The 19,105-nt window shown below is 41.8% G+C and overlaps 1 protein-coding gene across 2 annotated transcripts; it reads right to left on the reverse strand.

Moving 5' to 3' along the window:
• Positions 1-514: 514 nt before the first annotated feature.
• On the reverse strand, positions 515-18,710 carry LOC143764981 (uncharacterized). 2 transcript variants are annotated; one of them, XM_077251149.1, is made up of 3 exons: positions 18,586-18,710; positions 10,209-10,273; positions 515-2,440 (listed from the first exon to the last, which is right to left on the reverse strand). In XM_077251149.1, exons 2-3 carry the CDS (start codon positions 10,230-10,232, stop codon positions 2,102-2,104), a joined length of 363 nt encoding a protein of 120 aa, XP_077107264.1. In that variant the 5' UTR covers positions 10,233-10,273; positions 18,586-18,710; the 3' UTR covers positions 515-2,101. The 2 variants fall into 2 exon arrangements, with proteins under 2 accessions (XP_077107264.1, XP_077107265.1); XM_077251150.1 differs by lacking the exon at positions 18,586-18,710 and adding an exon at positions 15,602-15,667 and having other exon boundaries at positions 521-2,440.
• Between the last annotated feature and the right edge of the window lie 395 nt (positions 18,711-19,105).

The following is a 19,105-nucleotide window of genomic DNA, read 5'->3' on the forward strand; positions in this document are numbered from 1 at the left end:
AGAGTGTAAGTATCAACTTTCGAGCACGTTTGCTCATCACTACTCCTAACCTCTCCTGTCTGAAACACAAAATATGGTGCAAGTCAAAGGAAGACCGTTTTGGTGCATTTTGCTTTTGTCTCCTAAGTTCCGGTGGTTGTGTAAAGATGTGTGAATTTTGCATTTTTAGTGTTAGAATATACAGGTTGTGAGGTGTAATATGGGAAATCCATTAAACATGATCACTCTGGTGAGGTCTTTTGATCTTATGTTACAATTTCTGTAACAAAGGAGCAGGTACACCATCCCAAGCAAGAACACCGAGCTGTATTTTATGGTAAAGCCTACAGGAACCCGCTAGCTGAACTAGATCACCTGTGTAATGACCGTTGTACCTGATATCAATCACGTCTATTTTACAGAGGAAAAGCGCATTGGGGCTCGATAGAGAAGCCAACCCTATTTGCTCAGAAGCCTTTCTTCTACAAGGAACATTTTCTTAATTTATTTGGAAAAAGTGACAAATCCCAAAATTCTCCATGATGATTTTTATTTCTTGTACATGTATAATACAAGCCTAGAAATGTAAAGACTCAGCATTTACATGCTTTATGCCACAAGCACTACATTAATAGAGCAGAGGAGAGAAGGATGTATCGGTCTGTATGGTTAATTGGGGAAGGGGGGAAAGACCCCAAAAGGCTATAGGAGTAACATGCATTGGTAGTTTGGAGTATTCTCATAACTGATCTGTGTAAGACCAGAAAGGACTCTATAAGTTAATGTTGGTTTTGAATACTCTTGTCAACTGAATCTGAGCTATTTTTGCCCTTGGCATATTCCATAGGGTGTGTATTACTATACGCACGGTGTTACACTACAAACTGTAACTTATGCCCTAAATATTGCAGCAAGAGAGCATTCCTGAAAGAAAGGTTTGGCTTTGTCCAGGACATCAGGTATGGGGTTAAACATTTGTGTTAAAATAATGCCCCGGACCCCTATAACAAATAAGTGCATGGTGAGAGTAGCCCGTTATGTCCTGTCGCCCATAGGAATCGTGTCTCTCGATGATACCATCACTGTATGTAGTTCCCCAACAGTTAAAAGGATTGTCTCCTTTCTAAACATTTTGATCCCTAGGCACAGTTTATTTAAAAGGGGAAAAAATGCTTTATTCGCCATCTCCGGCTCCAGTGCTGAGCCTCCGTCACTGTTCCTAGTGTCTGGTATTGGCTGCGGTACTAACGCCACATTGACCGTGCGGCAGGCAAATTGAGCTCCGAGGCTCTGCTCATGTAGATGGAACACCTCCCCCAGAGCCTCTGATCTCATTGACTGACTGTTGAGATAATGTCAATGCCACAACCGATAGCAGATACCTGAGCAGCACCAGTGACTGTGAGTAAAGCACAGTTGGGTTGTTTCTTTTTATGCAAAATTGCACCCAGGGTGCAAGATCTCCCAACAGGACAACCCCTTGAAATGACCCAATACGGCCCCCAAAAAATACAATATAATATGCACACTCTTCAACACTGAAATTGCAACAGCAAGAAGGAAATGTCGTGGAATTTGTCCAAAGTGAACTGCTTTTCAATACAACAAGCCAGACTGCATGTTGCTTGTGCTACTCTGAGCAGCCTGTGTAGCCTAAACATGCCTACATGGTTTTCAGCGTCTCCGGACTTGACTCCCAGTGCACACATCTGGGTTGTCATTGGTTGGCAATTGCAAAGGGAGCTGCCAGCAGCAGCTCTTGATTTGCACCAGATGCATGGCAGAACATTCCTCAGACAACTATTAAGAACTCATTGGTGTGTAGTTGCTGGGATTTCTGCACATGGTGTTCATACTCGGAGTGGAATAATTTTGAGATGTTTTGAAAACTTTGCTTCCATTTTTTTCATGATCTGCATATCAGTAACATGTCTGTCATCTTATGATTTCCATAATTCCACAACGTTTCCGCCTTGGTGTTGTAACTTCAGTGTTGAGGAGTATAAAATGGTAGGGTACATTCATCATAACAATGTATGTTGTTATGGGAATCATTACAAATATTTTGACAAAGTGGATAATAGGACCTCCACGTTTTCACTGTATAACAAGAAGTTTAATATCATAAAGCTGTAATATCCGGCTCTTCATCCTTTAGTTCTACATCTTCTTCATCCTGGTTGTCTTCTACCGTGCTGTCCTCTTCTTGCTCTCCTGGAGTCCACCTAGTCTTAGCATTTTGCATGAACTCCTGTGCTCTTCCCCACAGCTCTTGTGGATGGTAGTCTTCTCCCCCTTCCGTGTGAATCAGTTTTTTCCATGCCAGGATGAGCGCCACACAGAGCAGGATGAGCAATAGTAGCAGGAAGACCACAGTCAGCGTGCTGTCACTGGAACCATCAGAGAGTGAAGCTTGTGTAACTGGCAGCAAACTGAGCCAAGATCCTATTAAGAGAGTCCCCTAGTAGAGAAATGTGACATTCATTTATTGTATCTAAATTAGCCGGACTATAATTTAACAATTCCAACCCTTTTAATCCCATGACCTCGTCGGTTGACTGGCTGCACAGGTTCGTTTTAAAGGGTAAAGGTGCAAAGCATTATAAAAGTAAACAAAATAAACATAAAAAGTTTGTACATTGAATGAGAAGTAAAAACACAAAAATTGAGCTTGGATTAAGCTGGTATACATGCAACCCATGAACGCATGTTCACGTTGGCCATAAAGCATACAAAACCTTCAAGAAACAAAATGAGCAGGGTTTTTGCTCATTTTGTTTCTTGCAGGTTTTGTATTGAATATGAGGTATTTGAATGGTGAATGTGTCGTTGGTTTAACCACTACACTGTGTTCCAAATTATTATGCACAAAGAGTTTAGGAGTGATAAGGTTAGAATTTTTTTGTCATTTAAACTCATTGATGGTGATGTGTGTCAGGGCTCTTTATATCACTGAAAGCAATTGCAGATACCTGTGCAAATTAGTTTGGCAGGTGTGTCCAAATAAAGGCAAGACTACTTAAGAAGGCTGTTCCACATTATTAAGCAGCCTACATTTTTTTGCCAAAATGGGAAAGAAAAAGGATGTGTCGGCTGCTGAGAAGCAACAAATTGTGGAGTATTTAGGTCAAGGCATGACTACAATCAACATTGCCAAGACACTTCATCGTGATCATCGCACAATCAAGAAGTATGTAGCGGATTCCCAGCACACACGTGTGCGTGCTGATAAGGAAAAATGGAGGACTCTTTCCAACAGGCAATTGTGTAAGGTTAAAAGAGCAGCTGCAAAAATGCCTTGTCATAGCAGCAGACAAGTTTTTGAAGCTGCTGGTGCCTCCAACGTCCCCAGAACAACAAGATGCAGGGTCCTTCAGAGGTTTGCAGCTGTGCGTAAGCCATCCTGTCGACCACCTCTATCCACTGCACACAAGCAGAAATGGCTCCAGTGGGCCAAACGATACATGAAGACTGACTTCCAAACTGTTTTGTTCACCGATGAGTGCCGTGCAACGCTCGATGGTCCAGATTGATGGTTCTAGTGGAGGATGGCTGGTTGATGGACACCCCATAAAACACGGCTAAGGCTCCAACAAGGAGGAGGTGGAGTAATGTTTTGGGCTGGAATCATGGGGAGAGAGATTGTCGGCCCCTTTATGATCCCTGAAGGGGTAAAGATGAACTCCATAATCTATGTGGAGTTTCTAAAACAACACTTCCTGCCATGGTTCAAGAGGAAGAACCGTGCTTTCCGCAGCAAGATCATTTTCATGCATGATAATGCACCGTCTCATGCTGCAAAAAACACATCTGCATCTCTGGCTGCTATGGGCATAAAAGAGGACAAACTTATGGGGTGGCCACCATCTTCCCCTGACCTCAACCCCATTGAGAACCTCTGGAGAATCATCAAAAGGAGTGTCTATGATGGCGGGAGGCAGTTCACATCTAAGCAACAGCTCTGGGAGGCTATTCTGTCCACATGCAAAGCAATTGAAGCAGAAACCATCCAAAAACTGACAAATTCAATGGACGAGAGAGTTCAGAAGCTTCTTTCGAACAAGGGGTCCTACGTGCAAATGTAACATCACCTAGAATAAAGTTTTCACTTGAAAACTGTTTGATTTCATTTTGTAATAAGCTGATAATGCTTATAACTTCACAATTGACCATTTTTTTGTTCAAAATAAAAAAAAAAAAAGGTTGAAAACTCTGCTGTGCATAATAATTTGGAACATGCATTTTGAGTGTTTATTTTTTTTAAAAAAGATACTGTTTTCTTAGGCAGTTTGTTCCAAAACATTGCAATTATACTAGAATAGTATATGACTGGAAAATAACAATGACTGCAATTCAGATAGGTAATTTAGAGAAAATATGAGGAAATATTATCTGCATAATAATTTGGAACACAGTGTATTCATAGAAAACAGCGTAGTTATTGACCCCTTCCCAATTTTCATTTTTTGCATTTTAATTTTTCCTCTCCCATTCATTTTACAATATAGAACAAGAGAGAATTGGGAAAAAAAAATCCCAGTGCAGTATAATGGTGACCCCCACACACACACACACACACACACACACACACACACACACACAATTTTGCCATGTTTTCGGGTTATATTTTTACAGCGTTGATTGTACACTAAAAATTACTTAGAAACATGAATCTCCAGGTCAGTATAATTATGGAGATAATAAACATGTATAGTTTGTTTTTTACTTTTTTATTGGCATAAATTCTGAATTTTGTTCAAAAAATTGTTTGTGTTGCCCTTTTCTGATACTTGTAACTTGTATTATATTACCATCAGTAGAGTTGTGTTGGGGCTTGTTTATTGCATGGCGAGCTGGTGTTTTCATTTATACACTTTTGAGGTACATACTGTGCTTTGATCGCTTCTTTTGTTTTTTAATGTTTTTGCAGGGAGTGAAAAATCTCCATGGTGTTTTCAGTATAATTACTTAATTTTATATGTTGATAGAATGGACCTTTCTGGACGCAGCGATACTACATGTATGGTTTATATTAATATATATTAACTAGTTATTGAACCCGTTCTACGCCCGGGTGGCAAGCATTTATATTGGTATATGGTCTCCATCCTGGTATGTGCTGCTCCCATCTTGCTCTCCCATCCTGTCATGTGCTGCTCCATCCTGCGCCCCCATCCTGTCATGTGCTGCTCCATCCTGCGTTCCCATCCTGTCATGTGCTCCCATCCTGCGCCCCCATCCTGTCATATGCTGCTCCATCCTACACCCCCATCCTGTCATGTGTGTGCCCCCATTCTGTCATGTGCTGCTCCATCCTGCGCCCCCATTCTGTCATGTGCTGCTCCCATCCCGTGCCCCCATTCTATCATGTGCTGCTCCCATCCTGCGCCCCCATTCTGTTGTAATGTGCTGCACCCATTCTGCCTGTTCCTGTTTCCATTCTGCCATATGTTGCTCCCATCTTTCTCTCTCCGGCTCTACTGCCTGAGAGCGGCTGTGCTGAGTGCGGGCGGCTGTGCTGAGTGCGGGCGGCTGTGCGTGGCGGTGCTGAGTGTGGGTGGCTGTGCGTGGCGGTGCTGAGTGTGGGTGGCTGTGCGTGGCGGTGCTGAGTGCGGGCGGCTGTGCGTGGCGGTGCTGAGTGCGGGCGGCTGTGCGTGGCGGTGCTTAGTGCGGGCGGCTGTGCTGATTGCGGGCGGCTGTGCTGAGTGTGGGTGGCTGTGCGTGGCGGTGCTGAGTGCGGGCAGTGCTGAGTGCGGGTGGCTGTGCTGAGTGCGGGCGGCTGTGCGTGGCGGTGCTGAGTGCGGGCGGCTGTGCTGAGTGCCGGCGGCTGTGCTGAGTGCCGGCGGCTGTGCTGAGTGCCGGCGACTGCGTGGCTGTGGTGAGTGTGGGCGGCTGTGCGTGGCTGTGGTGAGTGCGGGTGGCTGTGCGTGGCTGTGGTGAGTGCGGGCAGCTGTGCGTGGCTGTGCTGGGCGCCGAGTGCTGGGGGCCTGAGCAGGCGGGGACACCGGCGCGCTGTGGGGGTCAGGTGCCGGAGTCGCCGCTAGCTCAGGCCCCCGGCACTTGCTATATTTACCTGTCCCCCGTTCCATAGATGCGCGCTGCTCCATCCTCCACATCCTCTGGCTGTGACTGTTCAGTCAGAGGGCGGCGCGCATTAAGCGCGTCATCGTGCCCTCTGAACTGAACGTCACAGGCAGAGGATGTGGAGGATGGAGCAGCGTGCATCGATGGAACGGGGGACAGGTGAATATAGCATACTCACCCTCCAGGCTCGTCCCTGCTTCTTCGTTGGAGATCGCGGTGTGCGTTCAGTGCTTACGCATACCGCGATCTCCTGGGAGCGTCACTCTGTGGGGTTCAGACTGCGCCGGCGCTTGCGCAGTCTATAAAGGCTTCGGACAGAGTGACGCTCCCAGCGTTATATTACAGATTTTTCAATTTTTAGTGACCAGTGCCAGACAGCTGTTGCTTAGGCAATTAGAATAATGGAATGCATTAATAAATTCTCGTCACAGCCAATCTTTTTTTTTTTTTTTTTTTTTTGCGCTTTCCTTTTTTCCTCCCCTCCTTTCAAGAATCATAGGGCCCAATTCATTCATGCCATTCTTGATGAAGGGGTGTGCTGGAGTCAGACACTCCTTATTCATGAATAGGTGCATGCGTCTTCATGATCCTGGAGTGTCTGACAAGTGTCTTGTGCCTCCTTCCGCCACACCAGAAATCTAACTCCAGTTTTATATTGGAGTGAGATTTCTAGCATAGGGAATGCCCCAGCTGATCCTGAATTAGATGAGCTGTAGTGTCCTACCACCACCATACCTGAATTTTGCCTGAGTTCTGCCCATTTTTTTCAGAGCGGAGAGAAACTGGTGTAAAAAAAAAAAAAAAATTTGATTTGATCAGCTGACATGTGCCCCTAACATCCGCAGGTGGAATTGCGATCCACCCTCAGCTGTTAACATGTTAAACGTCCGATCTCTCATATATAAAAATCCGATCGGTGAACAGTGTAATGAGAAAAAAAATCAAAATGCCAGAATTCTTTTTTACATTTTTTTTTTTTGCCACAACATTGCATTAAAATGCAATAATGGGGGCTGAAAAGATCATATCCACACCAAAATGGTATCAATAAAACTGTCAGCTTGGCACGCAAAAAATAAGCCCTCACCCAGCCCCAGATCATGAAAAATGGAGATGATACAGGTCTCGGAAAATGGCAACTTTTTTTTTAGACTTTTGAATTTTTTTTCACCACGTAAATTAAAAAGAACCTATACATGTTTGGTATCTACAAACTTATAATGAACTGGAGAATCATAATTGTAGGTCAGTTTTAAAATTTTGTGAACATGGGGAAAAAACAAAAATAATAATTGTGGAATTGTGCTTTTTTTTTTGTAATTTCACCACACTTTGAATTTTTTTTTCCCATTTTCCAGTACACTATATGGTAAAGCCAATGGTGTTGTTCAAAAGTACAACATGTCCTGCAAAAAACAAGCCCTTACATGGCCATATTGATGGAAAAATATAAAAGTTATGGCTCTGGGAAAAGGGGAGCAAAAAACGAAAACTCAAAAACAGAAAAACCCAAGTAGGTGAAGGGGTTAAACTTGATGAAGACACAAGTCAATTAAGTTCAACCTATAAACCAACATGTTAATCCAGAGAGACAAAAAGCCCATGAGGCAGATGCAAGTTGCCCAATATTAGGGGTAAAATTCCTTCTGCACTCCACATGTGGTCATCAAATTAATTCCTTGGTAGAAAGTCCAGCGCAGAGTCTAGTATACATAACCTGTGTGGGAATACTGCTCACTTGGGTGTGTGGTGAGGTAACACAGGAACCGTTTCCATTTAAAATGTCCAGGCTGGTTTTATTGGTGCTTCATAAACCATGCCACAAGCAAAGGAAAGCAAACTGCCTTTCAGTGCAGGCAAAACAAAATGAACAGTTCCAACAAAGTCTCTTTAGAGACAGTCCAGGACACACAGGCTGAATAGCATCTAGTATACCGGCTCAGTCTGAAGACATCACACAGGAGGCCTTCTTACCTCCACACACACAGATCATGTGTTATACAAACCGACTGCATTTTAACATGTGAACCACACCCAGAGGGGGGTATGTGGGTAGCCAGACCCACACGTCTCGCAGGCTGCCTGAAAACCTGACCCAGATGCACAAAACAAGCCTCATTACTATGTGCACTAGAGCATTACTAAAGGCTTACATCACAGAGGACAACCACTTCCATGATACATACCTCCAACTTACACCTGTAATATATTTATCAAGAAAGGCAGGCATCAAGTGACTTCCAATTTTTTTGTGTCCAGGCCATTTTACCACACAATGAACCTCATATAAACAAAACAATCGTTGTACTACACTTGGATTTTTTCCTGCTTTCCAGTTCATTAGATGGTAAAATTAATGGTGATATTGAAGACTACAACTCCTCACACAAAAAACTATACAATTTAAAAAAAAGTAATGACAATATGTGCATATATATTCTAACTGTATGAATATGTACTAAGTTAGCTTCCCCTAGAGTAAGGACCCTCAACCAGTGGCTTGTGAGTCACTTATGGTTTGTTGGCCCTTGTGTGGTTCGTGGCTATTTGTTCAGGTGCCACTCTCAACAGTATTGGTATACATCAGGGGGGCATTAATACTTGTTATACAAGCACTCTGGCATTATTTCTTTTTAAGGGGGCATTATTACTTTATAAGTAGCACTCAAGGCAACATTGCTTTTTATCAGGGTATTTGGGGAATCTTAATATATACTTACCTTGTAATGTCTTCACATCCTGTTCCGTCCAGATGTGTCCAGATCCCAAAATTCCAAGCGGCGGAAGTTCACCGACCTCCATATTGGGACTTCCAAGTGTTGGGTGTCTCAATATGGAAAGTGCTGGTGATACCAGCCTCTTGCACGGTACCACCAGTGGAACACCGTCGCACCACACACTCTATACGCCGTATACACACACACACACACACTATATGCCCTACGCACCACACACACACACACACACACACGCTGTATACGCCATATGCACCACATACACACACTGTATACGCCGTACACAGCCTCTTCCGTGGTACCACCAGTGGAACACAGTCGCAAACACGCCACCGCCGGGATCAGCCAAATAATTCACTGACTGCCACATCTTTGTACAAGAGAAGAGCATGCACAGTTTTAATGTAGCCGCAGCTATCTGTCTGCACAAAGATGGCGGCGGTCTGATTTACTGCGCCTGTGCGAATTCCACGCAGGCGCAGTGAATCATTCGTCTGATCCCAGCGGCAGATGCGCGACGTGTCTACAGGCAGAGGAAGCCGGTCACAAAGGGGTTTTCACACCTCATCTCCTTGGCAGGGGAGGAAGCAAAAGACAATACTGACATTACAGCAGGGGATCACAGAGGATTTCTTTTGTCAGGTAAAATATTTCATTGACTGTTTTTAAACAATATTTTACCTCATGAAATGTATCCTCTGCGATCTCCTGCTGTAATATCAGTATTGTCTTTGAGGGGAGAACACTGCACAGGAAGGAGAAAGACGGGGGGGATAGCACATGGGGTAGACAGGTCAAAGCAAAGAGCACAGACGGGAGAAGTCAGCACATGAGGAAAGAGACAGTGGATAGGTGGGTGAGCACATGGGGAGGAGAGATTCTCAACGCTGCAAAGCCTGCCCCTATCGCGACATTACCACCCTCTCAATGCGATAGCATCGGGCCTCCATCTAGTTATTACTACAAGAAGTCAATCACAGCATTATTCATTTTAAAAAAGGTACTTGTGACAATACTTTTTAAGGGGCAGTCAGAGCGTATGCACTTTAAAAGGGAAGTTTGAGCCATTATTAAATTATAAGGGAGTACTTGGGGCATTATTATTTTATAAGGGGGATTTACAGCATTGTTTAATAAGGAGGTACTTGGAAAATTATAACCTTCAAAGAGGGAGACGGGGCTTCTACGAATTCTTTGCATATAAAGTGGCTTGTGACCATCTTTCAAGGTTGAATGTGGCTGTCAAGGTAAGAAAGTTTTGGGGGCCACTGCCCTAGATGTAGCTGCGTGCATCCAGAATGATCTAATTAATATAACAAAGATATAGTAATTATACTAGTGTAGAAAATATCGGATTGTAGGGCCCTATGACTTCTGTGTACTTTTCTGCTACTGGGCTCTGGTTCTTACCAAAGTTCTGATCCTGTTTTCCATTACCAGGTCTCGCCAGTTCACCTTCTTGGATTCTTTCTATCCTAAAAATATAAAACTGGCATTAGCACAATGTGTAGCAAACCAAGCATACATATAAAAGACTACTCTTAATACAACGATAAGCTTATAACACCGTTCTTTGCTCTTTATACCTGACTGATGTTGTCATTTGATCATTTGAGTAGTTCTACTTACACATTAGTACACAGATACCTACAGCAGTGTGTTCAAAAACATGAGTTAATCACAAAATCTTTATACTAGTTTTTATTTCCAGCATTGCGAACATTGCACAATGTTTTCAAATTTAAAAGAGAAATGTATATAATTTTTAACTACTTTACAGACAATAACAATAAATGAATATTGGGCTGTCCTAAAAAATAGCAGTGTCTGCATTTGTCTTTACAAACTCACAATATATACTTTTTTTGTGGATTCCAATGAATCACTAACCTAATATTTAGTTGTATACCCACAAGTTTTTTTAGAACTTCTTCACAACTATGTTGCATAGAGTCAGCCAACTTCTGACACCTGTCAACTGTTATTCCAGCCCAGGATGCTTGGATTCATTCCACAATTTTTTGGCATTTGTTGGCTTTGCCTCAGAAACGGCATTTTTAATGTCACCCCACAAGTGTTCTATCGGACTAAGGTCTGGAGATTGGGCTAGCCACTTCATAACCTCAATTTTGCTCGTTTACTGGTGTATTTAGGGTAGTTATCTTGTTGAAACAGCCATTTCAAGGGCATATCCTCTCCACTGTAAGGCAACATGACCTCTTCAAGTATTTTAATATATGCAAACTGGTCCACGATCCCTGGTATGAGGTAAATAGGTCCGGCACCATAGTAAGAGAAACGTGCCCATATCCTGATGCTTGCACCACCATGCTTCACTGTCTTCATAGTGTATTGTGGCATGAATGCAGAGTTTAGGGGTCGTCTGATGAATTGTCTGCAGCCCTTGGACCCAAAAAGAACAATTTTACTTTCATCAGTCCACAAAATGTTTCTCCATTTCTCTTTAGGTCAGTTGATATGTTCTTTTGCAAATTGTATCCGCTTCAGTACATGTCATTTTTTTAACAGTGGAAATTTGTGGTAACTTCTTGCTAAGAAATTACCGTATATACTCGAGTATAAGCCGAGATTTTCAGCCCAAAAAAACAGGCTGAAAGTGCCCCTCTCGGCTTATACTCGAGTCATAGAAGGCGGGGGGGGCGGCGGGTGAGGGGGAGCGACGCTTGTCAAATACTCACCTGCTCCCGGTGATCCTGACGCGGTCCCCGCATGTCCCACGGTCTTGGGGAGCGGCAGCTTCTTCCTCTGTTCAGCGGTCACTGGTACCGCTCATTAAAGTAATGAATATGGACTCCACTCCCATAGGGGTGGAGCCGCATATTCATTACTGTAAGGAGCGGTACCATGTGACCGCTCACTACAGAAAGAAGCTGCCGCTCCTGAAGACATGCAGGGACCACGTCAGGAGCACCGGGAGCAAGTGAGTATTTCATATTCACCTTCCCTCATTCCACCGACGCCCCTTCTTCTGCGTCCTCTGCAGTGACTGTTCAGGTCAGAGGGCGCGATGACGTATTAGTGTGCGCGCCGCCCTCTGCCTGAACAGTCAGTGCGGAGAGACGGGACGCTGAGGAGCAGCGGGCAGCGACGAGAGGTGAGTATGTCATTTTTTTTTTAGTGCAGCAGCAGCAGCATTACATGTGGCACAATGCTATATGGAGCGTCTAAGGGGCCATAAAGAACTGCATGGAGCATTATGTGGAGCCATAACTGCATGGAGCATTATATGGGGCATCTATGGGGCCATAAAGAACTGCATGGAGCATTATATGGGGCATCTATGGGGCCATAAAGAACTTCATGGCGCATTATATGGAGCATCTATGGGGCCATAAAGAACTGCATGGAGCATTATGTTGGGCATCTTATGGGGCCATAAAGAACTGTATGGAGCATTATGTTGGGCATCTTATGGGGCCATAAAGAACTGCATGGAGCATTATGTTGGGCATCTTATGGGGCCATAAAGAACTGTATGGAGCGTTATATGGGGCATATTTGTATATGGAGCATCTTATGGGGCCATAATGAACTCTATGGAGCATTTTATGGGGCCTATTTTGTATGGAGCATCTTATGGGGCCATAATGAACTGCATGGAGCATATGTGGCACATTGTTATCTGGAGCATCTTATGGGGCTGGCCATAATGAACTGCATGGAGCATTATATGTGGCACATTGTTATATGGAGCATCTATGGGGCCATAATGAACTGTAAGGAGCATTATATGTGGCACATTGTTATGTGCAGCATCTTATGGGGCCATAATCAGTATTTGTGCAGCATTATATGGGCCAAATATCTGTATGGAGCATCTTATGGGGCCATAATCAGCATTTGTGCAGCATTATATGGGCCAAATATCTGTATGGAGCATCTTATGGGGCCATAATCAGCATTTGTGCAGCATTATATGGGGCATATTTTAATATGGAGCATTTTATGGGGCCCATCTTAAATTTTATGGAGCATTATATTGGACTCCTGATTCAATGTGGATATTCAAAAACACTTAACCTACTGATGTCTCAATTAATTTTACTTTTATTGGTATCTATTTTTATTTTGACATTTACCGGTAGCTGCTGCATTTTCCACCCTAGGCTTATACTCGAGTCAACAAGTTTTCCCAGTTTTTTGTGGCAAAATTAGGGGGGTCGGCTTATACTTGAGTATATACGGTAGCTTCACACAGGCGTCTTCTGTCAGTCCTCACAGGTAACTTGAGACTGTCTTTGAAAATCCTGGGAGCTGATCATTGGCTGAGCCTTGGCCCTTCTGGCTAGTTTTCCATCCATTTGAATGGTAGTCTTCCGTTTTCTTCCACGTCTCTCTGGTTTGGCTTTCCATTTTAAAGCATTGTAGATCATCTTAGAGGAACAGCATCTCATTGTCTGCACTTCTTTATAAGTTTTAGCCTCTCCAATCAACTTTTTATTCAAAGTACGCTGCTCTTCTGAACAATGTCTCGAAGGACCCATAGTTCTCAGGCTTCTCATGGATAACAGAAAAATCTAGGAATTCAAGCTGATAAGGATGTTCTGGTTTAAAATGAACACCTGGATTTATGACTCTTTAAATGGGCACAGTTCACACCTGTACCACACAGACTCCAGATCACTAAGCTATCACTCCCACCACTTCTCCATTTGTAACAAAAACCTTCATTTTGGAACCTTGGCTTTTTTAGGAGGCATTAGCCCATCCTTCCCATGCGCAAACATCCTGTGGTTACATCTCTTAATTGTTGCGCTCTTGTCTCAGTAATTCATTTGTAAACCTGCCTGAAGAAGGAGCCTCTGTGCTCTGAAAACTTGCAAACATAATTTCCGGTTAGCCAATGAAGGTATCAATCTTTCAATACTTCTGTCTTGCAATAACTAATGTTTATAGTGCATCAGAATAGAGTCTTGCAAATAATACACAAGACATAGAGACCACAGAAAACAGAACTGCTGAATATTTCCTACCAACATGAAATATGAGGTGAAGGCTTTGAGGTTTGCGGTTGGAAAACCCTAATATACACTGCAAAAACAGGAAGACGCACGCAGCTTACCATGTAGACCCGCTTGTCTATCAAGCAGCTGCAAGGGGCGCTGTGAGGCCGAGCAGCATCCGTGTCAGCGTGGTTTACAGATATATGCAACATACTATACTTGTACTACTAATCACACTTTTTAAATGTTGATCTCAGCGTTGCTCCCACACTAAATCTCCTAGGTATTATTTTGGAGGGTTTCACACCATACACGGGCAGTAAAATTCTGATAAGTGGAACCTTTATCTATGGAGAATATGGGTCCAGACAGCATACAGTCATGGCACACACAGACAAACAATGTCTATCTGGTTTCAGGTGTGATTTTCATATTGCCCACACGTGTTACTTGCCACCGGTGAGTTTGAATGAGCATCAAATGTTTGAAGCAAAATTGTTTATCCACAATTTTGGAAAGATGCCAACAATTCTGTCCGGCCCATTTTGGGGGTTTTTTGTGTGAAATTATGTCAAATTTGCCTTTATTTTCTCTGTTTTCTTGTGTTGTTCTAATGTGCAGAAAGGAAATAAACATGTGTAATTGCAATAATTTTCTGGGAGAATTACTTCATTTTCTGGAACAATTTCAGGAGTGACAACATTTTTAGACATGATTGTATAGCCATCACGTTGTCCAATCTAGTTCAACAATCTAATGTTCGTCTGTGTAAAACTATATCTAAGGCTTGGGGAGAGGTGTCTGAGAAATTAGACCTCCACCAATGGATATGATGAAAACATACCTACCAACAATTCTAATTTTCTACCATGGGTGAACTGGAAAAGGGATGGGGTATATAAAAAAATTAATAATCATAATTCTTTAAAAGTAGCATCTCTAGTGATGTTCTCAAGTAAATCTTACGAATCTTAGCACTGTCTTTTTAATTTAGCAAAGAGGTCCCAAGACACAAGCTGCCAAACAGAAGACATTTTGACTATGTAAATAGTACTGATACTAGGATTCTCTGTACCATGGAGTCTGACCATTTGGTTGAAGACTCCCCCTGTCCAGAGGAACTACATGGTCCTTTTCATCTGGGTGGCAAAATCCAGAAACAATGTGTACTCCACAAAATACCAAATCCCTTAACCTGGGTTGAGTCATTGAAGTTTCTTAGTGAATCATGCACATGGATAGTATTTCTTTGTATTTTTCTTTTCAAGATACAACGCAGACATAATTTATTTCCTTCTTGATGATTAGTTTGGAAACCACATCCCCCAACGGTAAGTAAAAAAGGGGGGGGTCAAATGTTGCTCGGTGAGGAGGTAGTGTGTAGTTAAGGGCTAGTTCAGATGAGCATGTTTTCAGTTTACCATTGGTCTGTGCACTATTCACAGACAGCACAAAATCCAATAGCCACTGCTAGTGCATGTGAGTGATTTTCTGCACAGATCGATGGTCAACATAGAAAAAAATTGAAGCAGACACTATTTTGGTGCATTTTATGGACTGAATTAGTGCATGCAATAAAAGGCACCTCCCGCCCTTGTCGGTGACACGGAACTGACAACTTTGTCCCAATTTTATGCCCAGTGTAAAATATTTCTGGCAAGTTCACATTACCAGATTTTAACTGCAAATCAATGGCCCTGATTCATCAAGGCCGGCAATTTGCTCCGCAGTCTTGATGGTGGAGTCAGACGCATGCCTCTTCATTAATCTGGAGTATCTGACAAGTAGCATGTGCCTAAATGCACCAATCCAGAATTCTTACTGCGGTTCTTGACTAACCTTAAGGAATGGCACAGGTCGTCGTAAATTAGACGAGTAAGATGTTACTCGCTGTCCCAGAATATTGGTGAAATTTCTTGGATGAATCAGGGCCAATATTTCTAAAACCCTAGGTCAAGAAAATGGAGACACGTTTTAGGTCTCCCCTCGTGCTGCAATGTTTGTGTATTTGCTAAATCTGTAGAAACATAGAAACAATCTATTTATCATGGAAACTGACTTAAAAACCCTACAACAATCCAGTATGACATTAGCCAGGGTAATAGAGCATTTATCTCCATTATAAAAAAAAAAGTAAAAAATAAAAAAGTTAAAAAGTTGTAATTCTATATTTATCATACACCTGAAATATCTTCCTCTCCTAGCCCCTTGTTTTTCCTTTCTATGAAGTTAACATTCGGCTTTCTGTATTATGGTTAGTCCATGGTGCAATAGTTATTGCAAGTATATAGTATATTAGGGTAAAGTTTTGTAACAACCTTCTAATCATTGATTATTAAGAGTTTACTAATGAGTACAAATAAAATACAAAATACTTTTTCTTCCCCATAAATACAGTTTTTATTGAATAAAGGTTAAAAAAAAAAAGTAAATAGTCTATGTATTTGGTCTCATTGCAAATGTAGCAATCAGTAGAATGAATTTGCAATGCTATTTATACCATAATATTATATTGTATATATTGCAAAACTGTGATTTGAAGTTTGAAGAAATCTGTTCACTTTGTATCAGATTGAATACATTGTAAGCCGCTCTACATATAAAATATACAATAGGATCTGATTCATTATTTGCTGTTTATTGAATTCACTTCTCTTTTTTTTTCGTCTTGTGGTATTCACTGATTATTTTTGTTTTTTTGTATTCGCTGACTTTTTTGTGCCAAACTCTTGAACATACAAACTAAAAAAGGCAGCACTCTGAAGCGCCGTAGCATGCAAATATGAAATATGAAAATTGAATTGCATTACTGCACTAGAAATATGAAAAATTTAGAAAGCTTAGCGCATAAATTGGCCAATTTATGTGTACCTGGAAGCCACGGTAAGGCATTTCTTTTTTCCAGGACCTAACACTGCCATTCCCCTCTTAGAATAAAGTCTTCATCTGAATGGGAACCTAATGTGAATCCTCCCTTAGACTAAAATCTCTCTCTCTGTGGAGGGGTAGTGGCCCTGCTGTAATTAAAACACCTGTGGCTAAAAGCGGAGTTCTCAGTCAGAAGGCTAATGAATACAAATTTTAAAAAACTGACCGTCACATCCAAACATAGACCAAGAAATATGAAAAATTGCATAAATTAGGTCTCGGAAGAGAGAAACGCCTTACCATGGCTTCCAGGTACACATGAATTGGCCAATTTATGCGCTAAGTTTTCTCAAATTTCTCATATTTCTAGTGCCATAATGCAATTCAATTTTCATATTTGCATGCTATGGTGCCACAGAGTGCTGCCTTTTTTGTTTGTATGCATATGAGTTGGTGACTAGGTTCAGCACCTGTGAACACTTAGTCTATATTTCTATGTGACTGTCAGTTTTTTTTTAAATTTAAACTTTGAACATGGCACAAATAGTTGACGAATTTTGCGTAAAATAAAAACTGCTCTCTATTTTTGTCTTTAGCCAGTTTTTGGGACTTTTCAGCACTAAAATCCATTACAAAAGTTCCAAAAATGCACAAAATTGAAAACTCCTACAGAAACCTTTTTTCCAGGCAAGAACTGGAGGGAGATGTGCCAAAAAATGTTTTAAAAAAAATGCAACATTTGGTAAAAGTGGCATTTTGTGAATCTATCTAAAACATCTGGATAAGCAAAGTTGTTAAAGAAAAATATTAAAAGAAAACACTTCAAAAGGAAAGACAACTTGAAAAGTGGTGACAAATATATAGAGAATAAGGTGGACATACTAAGACCGCTGAAAAAAAGCAATTGAGTCCAGAAAACTGGAAAACCAGCAATGATGAATTGGGGCCATAGGCTATATATATTTTTATGATATCATTTATTGCGTGGATTTATGGACATTCTGTTTTCTGTAAAGTGATCCAGCCCCTATAATTATATTCAATCACGTAAGGTAATAAAAATACAGCTCTTGGAGTACTGATGCTCATCCTAGCCCCAAAGTCACAACTAAATGCATGCTGCCATTTGGGGGATGCATCTTTTGGCTTGGTGCTCCTTTCTGTGCCCTCATGATCCTGGACAGTGGATATCATGACCAGCCTGGCAACCTATATAATAATTGAGCATGTGTGCAGAATTACCAGTGATATGTCATGTCTAGATGATTGGCAGGGGTCTGACATTTAAGACTCCAGTAATACTCTAAATAAAAAAAGGGCCACAGTGCTGGTGAAGCAAAGCAGACCCTTTTCATTTTTTTCTTGCCAGGTTAGAAATGGTGTGGTACAAAAAAAAAAAAGGCTGCACCCTTCCATACCTGTCAGAAAAACCATTTTCTGAATGTGAAATGAAACAATTTTAATGACATACAAATAAGCTAGAAATATCAACTTTACAAGATGTTGAATAACTGATAAATCAATACAGCAAATATACTGTATAGCAGACGTTACATGAAATGATGGTGGGACATATGGTGGTCAAACCAAAAAGGTATGAAGAACCTCATGATCCAGTAATAAGCAAACTTTGGCGCAAGCACCATAGCCCCAAAAATATTGCAATCTGCAGATCTACTAGAAGAAACCAAAAGTTGATGTCATATGGACTCTATGGTCGCCACAATGACATGAAGATCCTCAGTGCGTCAACGGGTCATATCTGAGCACATGTTCTGCAACCTCATTGAGCACATCTGTAAACTGCAATATCAGCATCTTCAGACTTCAAAGATCTATTTGTCAACATCAAATGGAGAGTTATGAAGCTGGCCGAGGACTGGACAACAAAATAGATAAAAGATTGAGGTAATGAGAGACCAGAGCAGGCACAATAGATGTTGGAAGTCACTTACTGGTTAATGTGGAGGGTGGGTTTCCTCTTGCTTGTACCTCTGTCTGCTCTGCAAATGAGTTTTTTTCTTTTCACGCTTTAGCGCATATACTTCCTGTGTGTTCTTACTTGATACCACACCCGAGTGACACAAGAAGCAAGCCGATGAATGATAGGCATCTTGGAAGAAATATTAGACAAACCTACAATTTCTATGCCACCTCCAAATTCACACTGTGCAATACGATTGTGCTCAAAATTAATAGTAATGAATATGTAATATGAAATGATGCATGGAGATACCCAATCTACGGTACATTATGGTCTAACATTGACAGGCAAGAATATTAAAAATATTTACAACCTGTACTTGAAGCAGGGGTGAATTAAGGGTAGCCAGGGCCCCGGGCTGTTCAGACAGTGTGGGCCCCCCGGTCATGTGACGGGGTCATGCTATACCTGAACCACAATATTCCAGAAAAATAGTTGCTGTGTGAAACTGTAACCTGTCAAACATCCATTGATCTAGTCAATTTACCCTT

The sequence above is a fragment of the Ranitomeya variabilis genome, chromosome 4, assembly GCF_051348905.1.
Source record: "Ranitomeya variabilis isolate aRanVar5 chromosome 4, aRanVar5.hap1, whole genome shotgun sequence".
Classification (NCBI taxonomy): domain Eukaryota; kingdom Metazoa; phylum Chordata; class Amphibia; order Anura; family Dendrobatidae; genus Ranitomeya; species Ranitomeya variabilis.